Source organism: Hipposideros armiger, unplaced genomic scaffold, assembly GCF_001890085.2.
Source record: "Hipposideros armiger isolate ML-2016 unplaced genomic scaffold, ASM189008v1 scaffold_17, whole genome shotgun sequence".
Taxonomy (NCBI): Eukaryota; Metazoa; Chordata; class Mammalia; order Chiroptera; family Hipposideridae; genus Hipposideros; species Hipposideros armiger.
The window spans coordinates 5,666,016-5,686,686 of record NW_017731367.1 but is presented as its reverse complement, the minus strand read 5'-3'; the positions used below and the strand labels follow the sequence as shown (position 1 = coordinate 5,686,686).

Sequence of the window (20,671 nt, the reverse complement as noted above, 5' to 3'; positions counted from 1 at the left end):
TAGGATTTGGGGACACTTCTGCCACAGGACTGTGCTGCTTAGGGCTGACGCAGTGTCCCCTGGTCCTCAGGACGGGCCCATCAGCTTCCTCGCTTCAAAGACTGATTCCTTTTCCATTTGTCTACCTTTGCCACTCATTCATTCACTCGCTCAGTTTTTCATTCAACAAGTCTTTCTCGTACAACTGCCAACCCTTGATTGCGATACCATTTCAAGTCCCCTGAAGAGGCAGGAAGACAACAAAAATTGAAAAAGGAAGTGATGTACAGGTAATATCCTGAGTCTTTAAATGTGTTCCTCTTCCTCAGTTATCCAGAGGTGAAAACAGCCTGTGGCCTGTCCTGTTGTCTTTCCGCCTCCTATCACTTTAAGACCAACCCCTTCGCTGCCTGTTAGGATCGTCAGTGTGTTGCTGGCCAAGAGCCGCAGCAGCTCAGTCAAGGTTAGCCTCCTTCCCTGCAGCACAACAGCAATCGATGAGTGAGGACATAAAACTAACGACCACAGGCTTCGTGAGCTACATCATCCGTGACCCTTGTTACAATGGATCAGTGAGACGAGCCAGTGTCAGCTCTCTCCCGGGGCTGGGACTCTGCCATGCGAGCCACCCAGGTCATGCAGCAGGCGGGAGCAAGCTTGCGAAACACAGAAACTGCCTCACAACCTGGGAACCGCAGGCGCTGCCCCGCCGGGCCCCACCGAGACTGCTGTCATCGAACCCAGATGCCTGCGACAAAAACAGACTGTCAGGACAGGGCGCCCTTCCTCGGTCCCAGCACCCAGGGAACACGGAATTGTAAGGAAAAGACTGACACGTGGCAGGAACAAGTCCTGAAAAACGCTGGGAAGGGAGACATGCAGGCAGGGCTGGACGCCCCCCACCCCCTCCCAACAGGCCAAAGGCTGTGGGCGGACAGGGGCGTGCAAACATCTGAGGGAGGTGCGTTAGCTGCTGTCACTGCATGTGGTGTCACCTCCAATACATCCTCCACATCTATCAGGCTGAGAAAGGTGCCTGCTAAGTAAAAACTTGTTCGTCTAGATTTAAAACGAGCAGATCATTCAAATATCCTGCCTTTTGTCATGGCCTCCAAACACCTGATATTTTGGAATACAACGGGATGGTAATTATAGTTTGATTTTTATAATTCCTTAAAAACGGCTAAATAGAAAACAAAATATTTGGTTAACTTGAAAGGCCTTTGTAATTGGTCACTAAGGGTAAACAGTTTACAATACCGGGAACGGCCACGTCAGACATTGCCCAGCTGAGAGGGCCTTTCCCCTTGAGGACACAGCTGGTTTGCTCGGCCAGTTATAGATCTAATTTACAAGGGTGCAATTTGGTGGAGATTCAGAGGTACTAACAAAACAGTATAGCTACTGTGAATATTTAAGTTTCCTGCACGGCATAAGGGCCTTGTATTTAAAACTGAAAATTTCCAAAGTAATATAGTACAATGGATCAATACCTGTTAAGGTTACCAAAGCAATAAAAAACAAACAAACAAACAAAAACACCTTCCTTCCTGCCAACGGTTAAGTCAATGATGTGCTTGTTTCATTTGTTCCAGCCCAACAAGCCTGTACAAACGCCGTGTTCCTGGAGACAGAAGTGGCATGAGAGCTATTGTCAGCTCTCGGGAGAAAGAAAACCCAGGCCTGGCCGAAGGAGACTGACAGCCACCACCACGCGTGTAAAGGGGTAAATCACACAAACAGGCGCGTCTGCTCCCAGGGCAGGTGCACGGGGAGGGGTGTGCATGCGCGGTGGGGGTACATGGGTGGGGGACACGGGAGCACACGCACCCAGTAACTCCCCGCTGGCCTGGCAGAGCTGCACAGGTAGGGCTGGAGGACGAAAGCAAACGGCAGGTTTTAAAAGCCTCGAAAAAAGGCAATCACGCTGCTTTCAGTGAGTGTGGCAGCCAAAGCATCGTACAACGGTTAGAAGACAAAACAAAAAAGTTGATGTAGGCACCATGTTCTCCGTAAATCTGATAGATGCAAACCCAAATTTACAAGGAAGGTAAACATGAGATGATTGTTAACTTTAAATCAGTAAACTTCCCCAGCATCTTTGAAACACAACTATTTTCTAGTCATTTCTTTTCAGGCATTCCTGGAAGGAAGGGTAAGGGAACAAGACAGAATGCTGACAAGATAAATAACACCCACATGAGCAACCAACCCCGCAACTCGAAACCCCAAATTACTAGCGCAGAGAGGGGTGTTCATCCATAATTTCCACACGGGGAGAGTGAGCAGAAGGAGTCCAGTATCAGCCTTCAAGTCACACAAGGAGTGGTTGGCCTGTGCCAGCCGGCCAGGGCTGGCGCTGCCCCGTAAGTGCAATCCACATCCAGAACTCGATCAGGCTGGGACAGTGCCCGTGGGGGACATGCTGGAGCATAAAGGCTGGTGTGGTCACAGCCCCAGCCCCAGAATAGCATCATGACTCACAGGCAGAGGCCATGGAAAGCCCACAGCGCAGGGCCTCCCCTGCCAGCCCTGGAATGTGCATGACCAAAGATGGACCACTCAGCAACGGGAGGCAGAGGACAATGCACGGAGATGACAGTTCAACCTCCACGGTATGATCCGTATTTGGAACTCAGCACCTATTTCCTTACAGGAGAGCCGGGCGTGCATCCTGACAGCTGAAAAGGCCCAGCACCCCAGGGCCCGACCTGCACGCAGGCCTCGTAAAAACAGGAAGCGGAGGGGAGAGCGAGCCAAAGAATTAACACTGCTCTCCCCCCCTTTCTCAAAGATGGAGGAGTCCGATTATGCATAACAGCCTTCCAGATTGCTTCCTGGACACATTTGCTAGAGAAAAATATTTTTTAGAAAACAAACAAAACCCCAAATGGGGAACAATTGCTGGAAAAGGAGGCGAGACCCGAGAGGCCCATTTTCTTGGATGTGAGCTTTTGAAAATATCCATCCACTCGCGCCTCCTTTTTCCTAAATTCCTTTTTGCTATATAAGGTCTTAAATTATTTTGGATACTGTTTCAAAAAGTTGAGAAAAGTCTTAAGCAAGTTAGTCAAGCCACCTAACATGCCTTGCTGGGTTTTGCATTTTGGACTTCCAATAGAAGAGGCTGAAGTGTCCACACACATTGACTCAGCAAAGAAAGTGACACACAGAGGGAAGGAGGAGGATGAGGAGGAGGGAGACGGGACGTGCAAAGGGGGACCGACCCGGTTTCCACTCTGGGCAGACAGGACTGTGTGAGCAAGACCGCCGCTGGGAAGGCCGAGGTCCAAGCAGGAGAGCCCCTGGAATCAGAGGATGTGGGCGGGAGGGGGCCGGCTCCCAGTTCATTTCATCTCCAAGGTACATCGTATTGTAAGTCCACACAAAACCCCCTTTTACAACAGAACCGGCCACGGGCATGCACTTACAGGGGAGGCAGCATGACCAGAAGGAGATAAACATGGTGCTGTTAGTTGACAAACCCATCATGTGGGACCAAGTTAGGACTTTGGAGTCTACACGCAGGCAAAAATAGATTTCATTAATTTTAACCGGTGGCAAGACCACAAGGGGTTTTGAAGGTCATTGTAATTCGAGTTCTAATTTTTAAAGCTTGGTGGGAAAAGCTCAAAACCAAGAATTTGCAGAGGCCTCAACCTCTATTTTAGGTAGCAGAGCATTCCATAGGAGCTGGTCTCCGGCTGGGCCTCCTTGGGGCGGTATTGGCTTCAAGCACGTGTCCAGGACTCACAGCAGACACGAGAAATCCAATGCTATGATTCTGAGACCAATAGTACAATGTACTGGGGAATACGACTCTATAAACTCATCGTTTCCCCAAATAATATGTTTTACCCAAATTAAAGGAGCCTTGCTAGTCACTTCAGACTCTATGTCAGCAGTGTCCTACTGACCACATGAGAACGGGACAGTCCCTGAGGGTGAAGTTGCTCCATTCAATAACCTGACACCACCTACGGTGTTCCCTCACCCCTTCAAGGTCCCATAACCTGAGCCTGTCATTCCTGTGCCTTGAATAAGCTACACCAAAGCGACCTGAGGGGCAGGCACGCGGAGCTCTGGGGTGGACAGGGAGAAACTTGCTAATACTTAACACAAATATGGAAACTTGTTCCAGGGGTGGGGCGAACAGCCCCATTTTGGGACACAGAAAGCACAGAGGCCCACGTCGCTATGTGGGAGAAAGCGCCCACAGCCACCGCCCGACACTGCGGGGTCAAGTCCAGGGTCAGTTTCTGACGGATCTGAGAGACTGGAGCAGTTATCAGACGAGCCTTCAGAGCTCCATACTACGTCGATTCCTTTCTAGACTTAAATGAAATCACACAGGCTGGGGCGCCGTGCAGGAATAGATATGGAATCTCAGAGCACAGAGCTACCAGGAAGGTTCTGAGGGCGGGCGAGTAAAATAAGGCATCAGGCACACTTGGTGGTGGGGACAGGAGGCCTCTGGAAAGTGTTCTAAGTTTCGAACGCGTCGGCGCTAATTTTGACTTTAACACCTTGGATGTGGGTTATTTCTCTTCAGTGAATTTAAAGGAGTCAGATACACGCTGGACTTTGGTGAATAATCCACTATTAGGTCTCTATCACCCGCTTCCATTCGAGAGCGAGCCTCTCCTCTGGTAAGAGGAGGAGAAAGTAGTTTTCTGAATGCAAAGTGTTCTTTGCAACAGCAAAACCTCCCTTGAATTAAGAAACTACACACAGTAACCCCCCCCCAATTCAAACCCCACCAATGCTTTGGTGCTTATAGCTGATCTTATATTTAGTCAAAAATCACCTATTGGGGGGAAGAAAGCAATAAGCCTAGTGAGAGGTGGAGTGTGCATTATAGGGCGGAGGGCTGGGAGGCAGCGGGGGGCGTTTGGAAAGTGGGCAAGCATCATGAATATGGTGATGGAGCTGCCAGCAATGTCTGGACACCCCTAACCCCTGCAGAGGCAGGAGCAGGGAGTAGGGGGCCCGGGACACGGCATGACAGGGGCCAGGAGAACAGAGTCCTGTGGCTCTACCTGGCAAGTTTCTATTTATTCCTCTCCCCACATTTATACCCTAGGATTGAGTTCACAGCCCGAGTTATGACACTTTCTGGCAAAATGAGTTTCTCCCTGTCACCCTATGTACCGCTGCACTAGTGTATCCGGCAGGCGGGTCTGTCTTCTGTTTTGGAAGTGAAGGCTTCTGAGCGCCTGTCATACTTCTGTGATCTTCCTTGCCAAACAAGCTGCCTATGTTTGCTGAGCGAACACGAACCTCACGTAGGACAAACAAGCCCTCCCTATTAGGACGCTTAAATAATTTAGAAATATTTGCCTCTCAAAATTGATGCCTGTCCTTGAAGTACCTGAAGGAGCACTACTGTGGAGGCTTGGGGACTTGATTTGATTTGCATTCCAAGTCTAGCCCCTCCCTGAGGAATTGCCACCAAGTCGCATGCACCCTACAAAGCAATTCTGTTCTTAGGGGCCCTCAAGGAAAAACACTCAAGGCTTCCCTCCCCCTTTTGATTAATTCTAACTACACAATATCCACATAAATACTTTCTTCCATTGTACCCAGCTGAATACTACAATTCATCGTCAAACATCTGAATATGAATTCCAATGGAAGGTAGGGGGGGTAAGAGTCTGCATTAAATATATCGCAGCTGATTACTGCTCAAAACCTGACTCTCACATCTATGCAAATGAAAATTCATAAAATGGACATTAAAAGAGAAAAGAGAGCAGAATTCACACACACAGGGTTGCATGCTACAGAACCTGTCGTTTCTGAAGAGAGGGTGTGAAAGATTTAAATGGGAACCAACCAACTTCTCCTCTCTGGATGAAGACAAAGTACAGGATCTGCTGTCACCGCTGTAGCTGGAATTCTGGGCACCAAAGAAGACACTGTTAAGTGACACGCACGTCCCCACTGTCCCCAAAACACCACCTGTCCAGTTCAAAGGCAAACATAAAGTTACACAACCGAACCAGTACTCCTCCAGGAATGCCCGAGAATCCAGACCCTTTGCTACAGCACAGACTTACCTACTCACGGCTCTAAGTGCATTCCATATCTCAGTGTGTAGGTCTCCGCAATGGCGTGCGGCTTAATGTTGAACTCTTAACTGTTTTTCACAACGTCCCATCTCTAGTATTATTGGTAATTACTACATCTCATGATGGACCGTCTAGAACCTCCTAGTCTGGACTTTCATTATTACCTCCCTTCTTAACTAACTAAAATTCCATGTATGGCAAAATTTCCAGTCCTCCTTCAGGCCAGGGCACACCTGAGGGCTAAGCCTCAGCCCGGACGGTCCGGGCAGGTGAGGGGAGCCCAAGAGAGTCCCCCGCTTCCAGCTGAGAACCATTGTTGGCAGGACACACATGTCCTACAGCCGTCTTTATGGTCTTTCTGGTTTCGTGGATATATATCCTAAAAAGATCAGATCCAACCCAGAACTGGATGGGGAGGTGGCTGTGAACATTACAGATGAAGGCATGACATGGTGACCGCTCAAATCTTCCTACAGAGACCAAGTTCCCTTGTCGGAGAAACAGGCATTTCCACTCTCTCATCGTGGGCCTGCCAACTCCCCTTCCCATGACTGGTGTCCCTGACATCTAGACAGCCTCCCCTCCCCCCCTCCCTTTTCTCTAAGCGCATCTGCACACCGTGCCTGGGGTTTTCTGCTCCAGGACCGTCCTATCTCTGCTGCTGCCTTGGATGTAGGTTATTTGGCTTTTTGATCATTATGTGTCTGATTATTTATTAAAACAATTTTATACCCAATTTCACTCTGTGGTGAACCGTTTTATAATCAAGTTCTTTTGTATCTGATTTCTAGAGGCGTTACTTACATTTTAACTAAAACACAAACCACACTTGTACTAACGTGAACATCAGAGATTAAAATAGATGGTTATATGTAGGATACAGAGGCTGGTGTCACGCTGTACTGTAACGAAATGTTGGCAACTACATATTTGGGATATTCTAGGGGAGAATGTAATTCTGGATAGAAGATGGACTAGACAACTACAGTAACTTCCAACTTTAACATACTTTGTGATCAAGTATAGTACAGTAACGCATTTGGGTGTAAATGTGCAACCTTGTCAGTATAACCCTGACAAGCAGTCTGGTGCCGTCAGGGAGCATTGTGGCTGTGGTCCCATAAAGCCAGCATGACACAGCCTGCAGGATGGAACGGTGTGCTGTTTGCTGCTGTCCCTGGAGTGGACAGAAACTTACAGAAATACAGAACACAACTGGAGAAAGTCCAAGGGGCGTCAATGCAAAAAGCGACATAAATAGGAAGACAGAGCCTTTCAATGGGGAGGATATTCTTAGCCCGGAATGAGGAAAGCTAACATGAAACGGAGTGTATGCAATCCCTAAAGGGGACCAGGGGAAAAACCTGATCAGCCAGTTTCAGAAAGCTAAGGTGGGATTGGGTTTCTCCTTTGAAACCTGAAAATAATAATTTAAGTGTGTGTGTGTGTGTGTGTGTGTGTATTAATAAAAGATAAATTCAAAGAAATACTATTTTGCACAACTAGTAAAATTTGTCACTATAACAAAAAATGAAGCAAATGTAAGTACAGAAAGATTTTCGATAATCTAATGTGTGACAGATTTGCAGCAGGTCATGAAAATTAAATTCAGTGTATCCAGTTTAACCTTTTGAAGTCCCCCCAAGGCTCCTTGAGAAACCCAAAGGCCTTCCTTCCCCCACTTCTCTGCAACGCTCCTGCTGTGGGTCCCTTTCTTCCTGTCTCTCCCACTATAGAGGGTGACCCTGCTCCTCTCTGCTTCCCACTCCTGAGCCTGCGCATTCCAACACTAACATTTAGAAAGACACAGGCTTGGCTGGCCAAGTGGCTCGGTTGGTTAAGAGTTGGCTTAAGAGCGTGAGCTCTGAGCAACAGGGCTGCCGGTTCGATTCCCACATGGGCCAGTGATGCTGCGCCCTGAGTTGAGCTATTGCTGAGCTGCCAACAGGTGGCAGGATGGCTCAGCTGGTGAGAGCACGTGCTCCTAACAACAAGACTGCCTGTTCGATGGTGGGCTACGCCTACACACAACTAAGACTGAACCTGGCACCCTGAGCTGAGCTGCCACCTGGGTGGCTTAGTGGATAGAACGTGTGCTCTTAACAACAAGGCTGCTGGTTCGACTCCCGCATGGGATGGTGGCTACGCCCATCCTCAACTAAGACTGAACTCAGCACCTTGAGCTTAGAGGTCACGAGCTGCTGATGGGCAGCCAGATGGTGACTGGCGCCCTCCACAACTAAGATTGAAGAACAACAACTTGGCTGGTCCCCCTCCCCAATTCCTCAATAAAGTCTTTAAAAAAAAAAAAGAAAAGAAAGAGACAGGCTCTCATATGTGTCTTTAAAATTACAAGTGAGAGATGTAGAAAAACTGAAAATGTTGAATTTAAGTATATGTGGCAGCTGAACATACTTAATATATACATTATGCACATACACCTATGGCAATAAAATAATGAAAGAGCTAATCTTTAATTGTAGATCTTTTTAAACTTAGATATTCTTATCAATATGAATCTCTTACACTAATACTCAGCATGTTATTATGCTAACATTCGAGCTTTCATCCTATCATGCACTAAGGAAAAAAAAAAAGAGAGACTCCCCCCCCTTATAATGCAGAAAAAATGCAAAGAAGCAAAATTGAGCAATATTTTAAAAGAAGCTTTTCAGCAATCTGAGTGAATTTGGTGGCATGCAAGTTTACTGTACTGACCCTGCCCGATCTTCTATTCAGGGACTGTGGTCCATAAAACTCTGCATCATAACCATTTGTCTGTTTCAAGGAAGAAAAGAAGAAAAACTGACATCAGTGTACAAACGAAGACAGAGGCAGAGACCAGCACGGAAGAATTAGCCAGGCACCAATCGTGTTTTCCTGGGGGAGCAGCTGAATTAGGGAGCCCAGGACAGCACAGATCCTGCATGTCCCGCAATGCTTCCCTTCTCCACTACAACCCGGGCGAAACAGCACAGGTAGGCGAACGGAGTGAGCCCACTCAGCGTTACCTGTAACTGCAGGCACTCCAGGACTTAGGCCAAAGTCCCTCATGGGGACAAAGCACGTGGACCCGGGAGCAGCTGTTTTCCTGGGCAGTGTCCCAGTTTCCGGTTTTATGGCAGGGAGTGCTGTGGAAACCCCAGCTTGCTCTTAGCAGCCTGAACGGCAGGCTGGGGGTAACGGTTCAGCCTGAGTCAGTCAGTTTTCAGCTCTTGGCGGAGGGTAAGACCTTGACAATTAGGGACCATGATGAAGCTGTATTCAGAAGATTCAGAAACGGCTTCTGTTCAGTCTATAATGAAATGTAAAAGTTCATCTTGGAAAAATAGTGGGATATATTTTCATGGTTAGTTTTTCGTTCATCCGGTCGTCCTACTTTAGTTTTCAAAATGAACTCTGAGGACATATTTCATGATTTCACACTTCGTCCTCCAGAAAGAAGATTAAGTTCAGTGTATGCCGGACTCCCTTCTTTTCTCTACTCCCAGCCCAAGATCCCCTGACCCAAAGCGTGGCTTCTAAACTGCTCTCATTCATCCATAAGGAAATTTCTGCTGGTTAAGAGAAGAGCTGTCAAGTCACAAAGACATAACCAGCTCTTGGGGCAGACAAAGGAGGGGCAGTCCACACAACTGGTAAAAATGGAAGGAGACGCCAGGCGTCATGGACATGAGCCCAAAGTCCAAACACAAGCTCTGTCACGTGACCGTCAGCAAGTTATTTAATCCGCTGGAACCTCCACTTCCTCGGCCATGAAAATGCATGGAAATAACACACTTTGGAAAGCCACCGTGAGGACCACATCTGATGAAAACGAGGAGGGGAGGCTGTTTAGAACATATTTTGTGGCCATGACATCAATGCAGAATAAATAAATGAATCGCCAGGCAGATTATAAAGCCAGGGGCATAAAATCTTGATGATGAAAGCGTGCATTTACTGCAACTCAAAAAACAAACTAACTTGAAGTTTCTAAATTAAACAAAAGAGTATGTAGAAACCCCTCCGCATTCAACTTGAAAACTCTACGAGGAAACATGACAACATTTCTGAAATAAATTTAATAGCAAAAAACCCTTTGGGAATTGGCAGGAATTCTCCTGACGGACAAGATTATTTGATATGGAAACAACTGTCAAGGACTTGTATATTTCAGACCTCGGTCTTATTCTCTTGATACCTGTTTAAGAACTAGTTTCTGGAAAAATAATAATAATGAAGGCTAATGTCTATCAAGATGAGATGACTTTCACTCATCTAGTAAATGAGGAATAAAAATGTGTCACATATTAACCCCCTGGATTTCCACTGTTGCTTATAAAGCACAGACTGTGTTAGACGAACTCTTCTCTGGTCTCCTTGTCGCTAATTCGGGCTGCGGCACAGAGCAGAGCGTGGGTGAAGGCTAGGAAGTGAATACCCTCTCTCACTGATCATTTCTCTTCTGGCCGTCCACGAAAATGCAGGAAAAACTCTTACTTCCAAGGCTTTGGGGAACATCCACCCTTTTCTGCTGGAATGACATTCTGTCCTAGGGAATCTATATACTTAGGATGTGTTCCCAGATCTATAGGATCTCAGTCACATCTCTACAGAGGGAAGTACTTTGACCTTCTTAAAGAAATAACCAACTTTTTCCTCTTGGATGGTTTTTATGCATTGCATTTAGATGGGTGGAGCTCTTTTATGTGGCACGATAGAGTCAGGAGAGTTGAAAATTAACTGTAACATTAGAATAAAAAGTTCATGACCGCATAGCAGCTTTATCTTAAGTCAGGTCTCTGACATTTAACCCGCTCTGCTCTGCAGAATTTGGTTTCAACACTCCTTACTGGGCTGACCACCTGCGTCATGGTCACCTGGCCTAGGCAACCAGAACACTGGAGGCCCGGGAACATGCATTTTAACAAGCTCCCTAAGGGCCAAGAAATGGGCATTTTAATGAGTTCCCCAAGTGAATCTTACACATAGGGACATCGAGAAGCACTGTGACCAGAGCAAACAAAATATAAAGGACATTCACAAATCAGCATTTTCTAAAACAGGATAAATAAGATACAAGAATAAACATCCTGTCGAAACCAGTGATTCCAGTGGTGACCTAGGACTGGTCCGAATGTGAACCGTCACCATGTGGTGCCAGCAGAGCACCAATGAGCGTCACACGTGACCATGCACAAGTCAACTGTTAATGTTTTGAATTAATAGTGAGATTAGTTTTCTAATGAGTCAAAAGACAGCTCAGGTGCAAGGGCATCAGAGCTGGGAGGCAAAACAAGAACGGCAAAGTCAAAACCCGTACATACAATACTTGATGCCCTCCATTTAGTTTTAAAACAGAATGAAAACTGAAAATCAAAATGAAATGCAAAAAGGGTCCCTACTGTTGCTCACATATACATTCTTTCATTCCACCAGGGACTGGCCCTTAAATACAATTCACTTTGAGTTTAAAATAAGGCTGACGATCTAGAGACATGTTGCTAATGCATTTAATTACTTAAGGATGGAAGAGTTGCTACAATGTTGCATAAATGCTCCAACGGGCAGGGCCACCGTGGATGTGGACGTGCCTGGGAGAGCCTGTGAGGAGCACTTGCTGCGTGTGATGACCTGTCCACACCAGGTCCCCCTCCTGGTGGCTTAGCCCACGCGGAGCTGAGATGCCCTGTCCTCCGCAATTCGCTCTAACCGCCATCTCCTGCCCCTGACGTGGGGAACAGCGGCCCAACAGGACGCTCGGGGGTCAAGGGAGCCATGCAGATGTATGGCGCTAACAACTGTCCCCTTAAAGGTAAAAATACAGTTTAAAAACTGGAAATTCTAAATAATTTTGAAAAGCAATGGAATGAATGAAGCACAAAACACATTTAGAAAAGTTCTTAAAGTGAGGGTGTGTGCTGCCATAGCTTCGGTGCCGGACACTCTGAGCCGAGCGTCCTTTATGCTGAGGCGAAATTGTTCGTCTTTTCAGTGTCATGTACATTTACAGGTCTTTCCACAGCACAAGGGGCAGAAATTCTCCTGGCACATGGAAGATGGGAAATTTCAAATGTAAATCTAAAACCTTTGTCTTGTTGCTGGAACTGGGGTCTCTTTCAAAGGGCATTTTCTGGCAAAAGAACCAGGCCGTACATTTAAGTGGAATGGATACGGATTAGAAAATAATGGGTTTTCCATATGAGAAAATGACTTTAATGTCTTAAAGGAAATGGAGAACTAGGGAATTCTGGATCTGTTTTGAGCACCTTGAAAGTAAGACAACACTTTTTCCCTCCTTGGGCGGCATGCTACTGGCTCAGGGTGGGCAAACAACTGGTATTCAAAGACCTCCTCGTGGGTGAGGGCATCACGCATGCCTGGGCTCTGGAGCCCGACCAGGCGGCTCAGAGCTGCACCCAGGAGGCTCTGGGAGGCGAGCAACTCACTCTGGTGGGTGCGCCTCCCTCTGGCCCTCCGTCCCCAGGTGAAGACTGGTGTATGGCAAGTGTCTTTTGGACAAACATGGTGTTAGATTTTTAGACAAACACCCATAGGATTAATTGAAACACGGCTGGTTATTATCTGTCACACAACACTGTTAGGATCGATCACATGGCAAGTCTATCCAACCATCTCACCCAGGTGTAGGGACCCCCAGACTCCAAGTCGGGCTGCAACTGTCAAAGTAAGGATAGAAGAGAAAAACAGAAAACAGAGTTGCCAAAATCAGTTAAAAAAATCTAAGTAAATCGCAGCAAAAACAAAATAGGCAATATTTAAAATCTTAACAAAATCTCATGTGTATCTGCAAAAGGAACTACATTAGAATGACTGCCAGCATAAAATCCAATACATTCAATAAAACCTCCAAGGCAAATGCTGCTGTAATTCCTAAGATCTGAAGCAGGCTAAGCAATTTTATTTCCTTCTCTACAAAATATTAAACCTTCTCCTGAGCCTATACGCGACAGCTCAGCTTCTGGGTGTTATCCACAGATTCTGCAAAGTGAGTGTGGCATTTATAATGTTTTTGGTTACATAAATCTTACTTCCTCTGGCGTGGAACTGTGACATAGGGCTAAGAGCCTCTTTTGCTGACTTCACATCTGAACTGGAACTTTCTAGCAAATTCACTGTGGATCTGCCTTTGGCTGTGCAAGGACCCTGACAACAATTGCCCAACAGCACAACAAACAACAATGTATCACCATCAGGGTTTACTGTTACAAACAGCCAAATTAAAGGCACACTGAGCGCCTCTACAAGAAGTCTAGGAGTGGTATTATGATTTTATTGTCGAGTGGTATTATGATTTTATTGTCATGGTGATGAAAACGAGCCTCCTGCTCTGTGGGGTCAGTAGGTAAAATGCGGTGGCTGCCTTGAGACCTAATTATTATCAGCAGGGACATGGACTTGTAACTGCATCGTAAACGAAACTGGCATGCCAAGATTAATTTACTGACAAACACACAGCTTCTCTATCTCACTGCTCAAAGCACACGATGTTTTCAAAGATAATTACTGATATTATGGGAACGTTTATGGAAAAACACATATTTGGGTTTATAAAGCATGAAGCTGAGGAGATGAAGAGATTTCATCAAGGGGAAGAAAGGTTTCCTGAGGGTGGGCAGACACAGGCCTTGCGGATCCAATCTGCTCCGCTTTCCACCAGGCAGCCCACCGCAGCTTTCAAGAAGCCACGCACAACACCGCTGCATAGGAGTTGTTTTAACTTACGGTTATTTTCCCTGAGATTCAAATTCGATTGAGGAGTATGTGAAATAGGACATGACTAACAGCTGTGCCTTCACATGCTCCTTTCTCACAACTCAAACCAGGCGTGGCCATTTTGTGATGTGGACAAATACATTAAAAAAAAAATTACGACTTCCACTCTTGGGAGAAAGACACAACAGAAGTGCCTTATTAATACTTATGCTTATTAATAATCTCTCTACAACAACAAGGAAACAGCCTGCCACTGACTGTATTTTAAACAAGCATCCTGGCAGTAGGAGATTGACCCCAAGACGCCAGGGGCAGTGAATGAGAAGGAGGAATGCAGGGATGACAAAGCAAAGCGCTTGGACCATCAACCGAACCATGCAGGTTACTGACCCTCAGGCTTCCGCGACTACCCACTGACATGCGTTCATCTTCATCAGAAGCCTAGTGAGAGAAAAGGTGAGACAAGCATGAAGTGACCACGTAACACAGAGAGAGACCAACAGCAAGTGGGGCCCCTCAGGAGCCCCAGAAAAATCTCAGTGGACCTGAGCCGAGGTCCCGGCCGATGGGCTGTGTTTGTGCGCCTCTGTTTACGGAGGGCTGTTTCTGGATAAAACGGCTTTCAATTAATTTCATTCAAGTGCTGTCATTCACTTCGCTGGTACGCATGACTCTGTGAAGTAGTCATGGGTATTTGATTGCAAAAGCAGCACCAAAACCATCAGGAATATATTAATACTCCGACATCTCCCAAACCCTGTCTCCCCACCCAAGTTAGGTCAAAATGCTAAGAGCTGAGTTCATGGTCTTTGTTTAGGGAATAACATCAGTTTTAGTGAATCTCTTTAATAAACATCACTAAGATATTCATGTATATATCACATCACTAAAAATACAGGTTAGATTTCGCTCAGAATGAACGCGTACTGACCGACGTGTTTCTCCTGGGTCTACGTGAATAGCGCTCACTGTCTTCCTACCGAAGAGAAAAAGGACACAAGGTTAGACAGACAGCCGACAAGCCTCGGGCGGTCCCGCCGTGTCCCGCTGGCACAGTTATTTCTGGTATAAATGTCAAACAAACATTCTCTTTGTCTTTGCGTAAAGCCTTCACTTACATCACTGGGGAGAAATGTTTTCCTCTAACGGACGAAATGTTTTCTTCTATTTAAGCATGCAAATAATTGGCATATTTCATTTCGCCTTTAAAAACAAGTGTGTGTTGGAGGAGAAGCTGCGTCTTAATTTTTTTCTAAGTGCTGTAGTCTGGGCCATCTACATCCACCCTTTTCTCTCTCACGTTCAGAACCCTATTCTCCTCCCCTCGGGAATCAGAGGTCCAACAGGTGGCATGCTCCCCGCTGCATTCTGAGCGTTCCGAGATGCCCCCAGTTTTTCACATTTGGGCATCGCTGAGGCTGGGGTACACCTTATGCCAAAGTGGCTCACAGTTCTAATTAGAAGCATTTCCCTTTCTTGGTGGTACAGAAAACAACGACGCACCTTTTAACTGCGTCTTAAGAGGTGATACCAAACACACTCGCCTGTGCTGTGTAAGCCTAAAATGACGGCTTACACGGAGTGAAGGTTGGGGTGACTCATGTTTTAGGGGAGGAATGTGTGCTCTTTGTTCTCAGAACTCTTGTCTTTGATATTTTACACAGGTAAGTAAGCTGTGAGGAGGTAATTTTACATTTCCTTGGGTTATTTTATGTATAAGGGACATTTAAGAGGACACGGTTCTCAAATGCTAAAGGTATGTGACGATGGTCAGGAGGCCAGTGACAGGGTCAGGAAGAGGCAGAGTGCACTCGGGTGCGTGAATTAACGAGGGAGGGAGTGAAGCAAGCAGAGTGCTGCCTCTTCTGAGGCCTCACGCCGTGCGTGGGGCACCATCGCGTCCCGGGAGGGTCGTCAGGACGGGGTGTCATTAGGGGTCAGCCAGCTGTGTACTGACGTAGGGTGAACTAGAAGCTGCTCTGGGAAAATAGTGAGAAGGCATTTTCTCACCCAAAGACAGTGAGTGGTTTCTGTGGGCACAGTGGGTGGGTGGGGGGAGGGGGACCTGACAGTGAAGATGGACAAAGGTCGGAATGAGGGTGACAGGCAGGTGGCTGTAATCGTGAATGATGGAAACAGAGCATGTGACCTCTCAGTTCCAAGTAGATTCTGGTGAGGTGGGCTGGCAACGGAAGTTCTCATGCTGGGGACACACGCCCGGGTCACATGTCCCTAGCGGACAGTCCCCTGCCCCGGAGGTCAGAGACCTCCACAAACGCCCGCCTGGACACTCCAGGAGTCAGCTGCTACTGAACAGACCAGACCAAATGCCTGGCCAGGGCCGGTCCAACCAGGCCTCAAACGGGATGGAACCAACCAGGCCAGATGCACAAGTCCCGGAAGAAGCCTCTCGGGATGAAATTATGGTGCAACAGGAATCTATCTGTGTAATTAAACTGTGTAAGAATCAAATTATAACTCATGGAAGTATCTTAAAATCATATTCAACGCCTACCATCCACTGCTCGATGTCACCCCATTTTGTATCCAGCCCATAATATTTCTATAGACAGAAGGGAAAGAAAATTAGGCAAGAAGTGAAATGTAATAAGGAACTGTTCCGACATGCATTTCTGAGCTGCTGCCCAAGCCACACAGTGAGGGTGACACGCCAAGACAAAGCAGTAGCAACAGCTCCGGGTCCTGCAGGGTCAGTGCCACCCAGGTAGCAGGGGCCGGGGAGGACAGACCAGGCCCAGCCCACTCTCCCGCGGGCACGCCCAGGGAGCCCAGGACAGAGCACTCAGGGGGCGAGGGGCGGCCTCCGTAGAGGCCAGGCATAAGCAGCCGGGTGGCATTGTGAGCCCTCCGTGAAGCGGTTCAAACCTCCAGCAAGCGCATGGCAGGCATGGGCTCTGTTCTGGAGGCATGGAAGCTGGGAGCCATTCCGGGGTCGCTGCAAAAGGAATAAGGAAACCTAGGGGAAACGGGGAGCGGCTCTGCTCACCCCGGGGTTTCTGGTGCACTTGCTCCCACTACCTGATATCTGTGCTAAATTTAGGTCCAGCAGACTTGAGGAATTTGGGGGTGTCTTTACAGCCACTGAGGGAAGGGCGACTGAGGGGCCCACAGAGAGGCCTTTGCAAGCGAAAAAATTACATTCCTAAGCTATGCTCTGCGTGTTTCTTTAGCTAATGCCTCCGTGCTTTCACCTGGCTCGTCTAGCCCACAAGGGTCCAATTTAGAATGAGACAAGCAGATTCAGAATGGCTATTACTGTTACTAAATAGTTAACTCCAAAGTCAGGTGGGAACCCAGGTGTCGCTCCAATAATGGCGTCTGGGCTTTTTTCTCTTCACTTACCTCTCAATTTCCAGTGAGAAAATCAAGGACCCACCAACCAAACCTCCGTATCATGTAATAGATGTGAATTTCCTCTTTACAAAGTAAAATCTTATAATCAGAAGGAAAAAACTGGGTGCGAGAAGTGTGAGACAATTTTGGAAACTGTTTTACCACCACCAAAACATGCTGCCGCTATGTTTGGTTTAGTCTCTGTTTATTTTGAAGGGTGGCCAGATTTAAAGGCTGGCTCTCTGGTGGTCTTGCCCCTTCCGTTAGAGATGGTGTAGGTAGAAAATTGGAAGAGGAAATAACCAGGAGGGAGAGTTTAACAATGTTTCAAAAATTCAACCAATACTGAACTATAGTATCAAAAGTATATGCACCACATCTTTTTCTGTAAGGTACTTTCCCTCGACTATAAATTGAGAAAGCAAATAAAAGTAAACCCTTTCCAGTCATGTTTTCACATCAATTTAAGTGAAATGCAACAGCTTAAAGCTATTTTGCATTCAATTAACGCCCCACTCTCACTGTCAAATTCCAGATATGCAAAATGTGATGCCATCAACCCTCCTTTATCTCACGACTTAATTACAAAGTTAGAAAGAAAACGGGGTTTATAAAAGGATGAGGGCCTATATACATTCACAAAAAATGGTTTAAATTCCAAAAGAGGTCTCCGTTATCGGCTTTTCTGTTTTCATATTCTCCTTTCTGCCAATCTTATACCCATATCAAGCACTGCAGCTACCCATTGCTCCTTTCATGATAAAAATAAGAACCAGTCCTCCAGATCTTCCATCTAGTGCATGGGTGGCCTTGTAACCAGCTGCTGTAACTCTAGCTACAGCTCCATGTCGTTGCTCAGGGGGAGACGGCCCCCACCCACAGCAAGTGCAGTTAACCAGCAGTTCTGATGTTAGGAGCAGGCCAACACAGCAAACTCCAGAAAGCAGACAGTATTTCAAAAGTAAACTACTATGATTAGGAGTGAGTCATGCAGGGGGTTGGGGAAGGGCGGGGAGGGGGCAGAGCCAGACTGATGCACAAGGTACTTGACTTTCAGAAATAGCTTTGATTCAATAGATGGGAAACCATCACACACAATAGCCAGTGGGCTGGGAGGGAGTGTTTTCCTGCCTCCTTTTCGTTGTCACAAATCTTAGTGACAAGGGAAGGCTTCCCTGACCTTGGACCCATCTTTATTATAAAATGTGTATCTGCTTTTCCTCTGAGGACTAGTTTTACTTTGTAAGCAAGTTACCATTCTGACAAAGTTCTAACAGTGTATCCTTGGTGAGTTACTAAAAATAAAGTAACAGCGATCAGGTAAGAAATGAATGAGTCAGAGTGGAAAAGGCCTGACAGTCTGCTATCTAGGCTTTGGACACTGATTTGGACACTGACGCCCTGCTCTGTCAGTCACAGCAAGGGTTCCCAACCGTGCCAGCCTTCACTGTTACCTGTTCAATTCTTACCGAGACTGGAAGTGTGATTGGGCTCTAGCCTCAATACACATTTCAATACTTGACCCCTACAAACATGAGCAAAGTACAATAGACTCTGGTGCCTTCCTAACTGACAGTGGGCAGGGGGGTGGCAGGAAGCAAAGGCAATCCAGGTCTATAACTAGTACAGGAATTCAAGGATAGAATTTTAAATTTACTGATAGTGTGTTTAAAGGGCCTAACCTCTAACCTCTGAAATTAAGTTACCTTGTTTTGATTTTTTCCTTAGCTCTAAAAGAGAAACATTGTTGTTCTTTATCTAGAAACTAAATAAATTTTAGAAAAGAAACTGTAATAGGTGTCATACGTAACAAACTAAATTCATTTATGGGAAAAAGCCACTGTGTACATTCCATAAATGCTCAGAAACTGCTCACTCCTTCCTTCATTAGCGCTGAATCAGGAATCACTGACTGGGTTGTTTTTCTTTGTATTTTCCGTGTCTGGCCTGCTCGGTGTATTTATTTCTGAACTTCAACTGCTTCCACAAAATACTAGGAAACAGATGCGCATTAGCGCTCTGAATAGTATGGAGAGCAGGCAGGGTATTTTAAGCTATTGGATTGGATTGTTATGTCATCGTCTTTTTTTTCACTCAGATTTTTTAATAGTATGTAATAATCTCTTAATGTATGGTAATTTGCATTGACATTTGAAAAGTCTTCTAATAAAATTATATGGAAGGATAATTTTTCTCTTTAAATATCTGATTTCAAAAGGTTTCCAAAATTCTGAAATGTGACTTAATTCTCTCTTAGAATTCATTTTTTTCCTCAAAGACACAATTTTCAAATTTCTTGAGAAAAACGGAGATCAGAAAAGCATTCAGTACACACAAGTGTGCCTGATGGACAGTTAGTTGCTTTTCGCAGAGACAGAAGTGGGGACTTAAATAAGCATTTTGTTCACATCAATTCATAAACAAATAGTAGAAGCAGCAGTAAGAACTTCCATGTATTTTCAGTGACAGGCATTATTTCTGAAAGGTGACCAGGCCCTTGGCAAGGAAAAACTGTAACAGTACATGCAAATAAGAAAATAAAGAAGGAGGAGCCTACCTTTTGAACCTGATAGATCTAGAGAAGGGCAAGAGAAACAGAAAAAGAGACAGAAAATCCAATTAAAGGAGTAGAAACATCAGAGAGAAAGGTTCAGTAAGTACCTAGAAATATGAAGGAAAGCCATATTGGAAAAACACCTGTGAATAATTGGTAAAACATGAATAAAAAAACTTTTGAAGTCTCATTAAAAGAACCAGTAACTTAGTAACTTATTTGACATTCTTTTTTAGATACACTGGTGAACCACGGGCAAATGTCCTCTCCCAGAGTCCTGCTGTGACCTAATGTCTGTATGACATTAGTCTGCACGTCCTGTTACCACAAATGCGAAACAGTAGTTCATCTTCAATTGAAAATTTCTGTCCACAGCGATAAAAGTGTAACAACAACAACAAAAAAAGGCACAGAAACTTAATTGGAAAGTCAATCAGTCAAATTCACAAACAGCATAAAAGATGCTTTCATATTGTGTCCTGTGGATATAAACAGAATACCAGGAAGAGTCCAGCTACACAGAGTGCTTGCGAGAATCTAACAAGCATTTTTTTTTTAAAAAAAAGCTTATTATCATACTTGGACTTATCAGCTTGCTTCAGAAATTTCTCCTACTTTTGTAGGCATCACTAGGTGAGACTGAGATATCTGCTTCATTCATTTGTTCACTCATTCATTCATTCATTCATTCGATAAAACACTGAGTCAGACATCGTTCAAAGCACAGCCAAACTGTGAGATTAAAAAACTTGGCTCTTCTAGCCTTCTGTGGGTGAGAGCACAGGTGAATATACAGGTGAATATACTCAACACCACAACTGTATAAAACGCCGCATCTCCAACACACTGTGTATCTGGCCGGTAGCAATGAACGAGATGCACCCTGACCACCACGCTGCCATTTTTTCCTGTTAGTAGTGTGGGTTCTCATACGCAGTAAAAGGTTCCCGTGAAGTTCCCTACACACTCTTCTTCCTTAATGGGTCCTCACCAT

At 45.8% G+C, this 20,671-nt stretch overlaps 1 protein-coding gene across 7 annotated transcripts in view; it reads right to left on the bottom strand.

Annotated features, from left to right (window-relative positions):
- LRRFIP1 (LRR binding FLII interacting protein 1) overlaps positions 1-20,671 on the bottom strand; it is a 79,401-nt gene that overhangs the window by 36,633 nt on the left and 22,097 nt on the right. For 4 of the 7 annotated variants that reach the window (XM_019629334.1, XM_019629310.1, XM_019629321.1 and 1 more), the window contains exons 3-12: positions 19,681-19,698; positions 16,285-16,332; positions 14,701-14,745; positions 14,160-14,210; positions 12,674-12,712; positions 8,769-8,828; positions 5,816-5,878; positions 3,207-3,284; positions 1,810-1,851; positions 662-727 (exon numbers count right to left, since the gene is read on the bottom strand). The exons of 1 other annotated variant lie outside the window; for it this stretch is intronic. In XM_019629334.1, the coding sequence (XP_019484879.1) occupies positions 662-727; positions 1,810-1,851; positions 3,207-3,284; positions 5,816-5,878; positions 8,769-8,828; positions 12,674-12,712; positions 14,160-14,210; positions 14,701-14,745; positions 16,285-16,332; positions 19,681-19,698 (510 nt within the window). The remainder of the gene's footprint in view (positions 1-661; positions 728-1,809; positions 1,852-3,206; positions 3,285-5,815; positions 5,879-8,768; positions 8,829-12,673; positions 12,713-14,159; positions 14,211-14,700; positions 14,746-16,284; positions 16,333-19,680; positions 19,699-20,671) is intronic. 2 more of the 7 variants (XM_019629329.1, XM_019629355.1) reach the window with 2 other exon arrangements.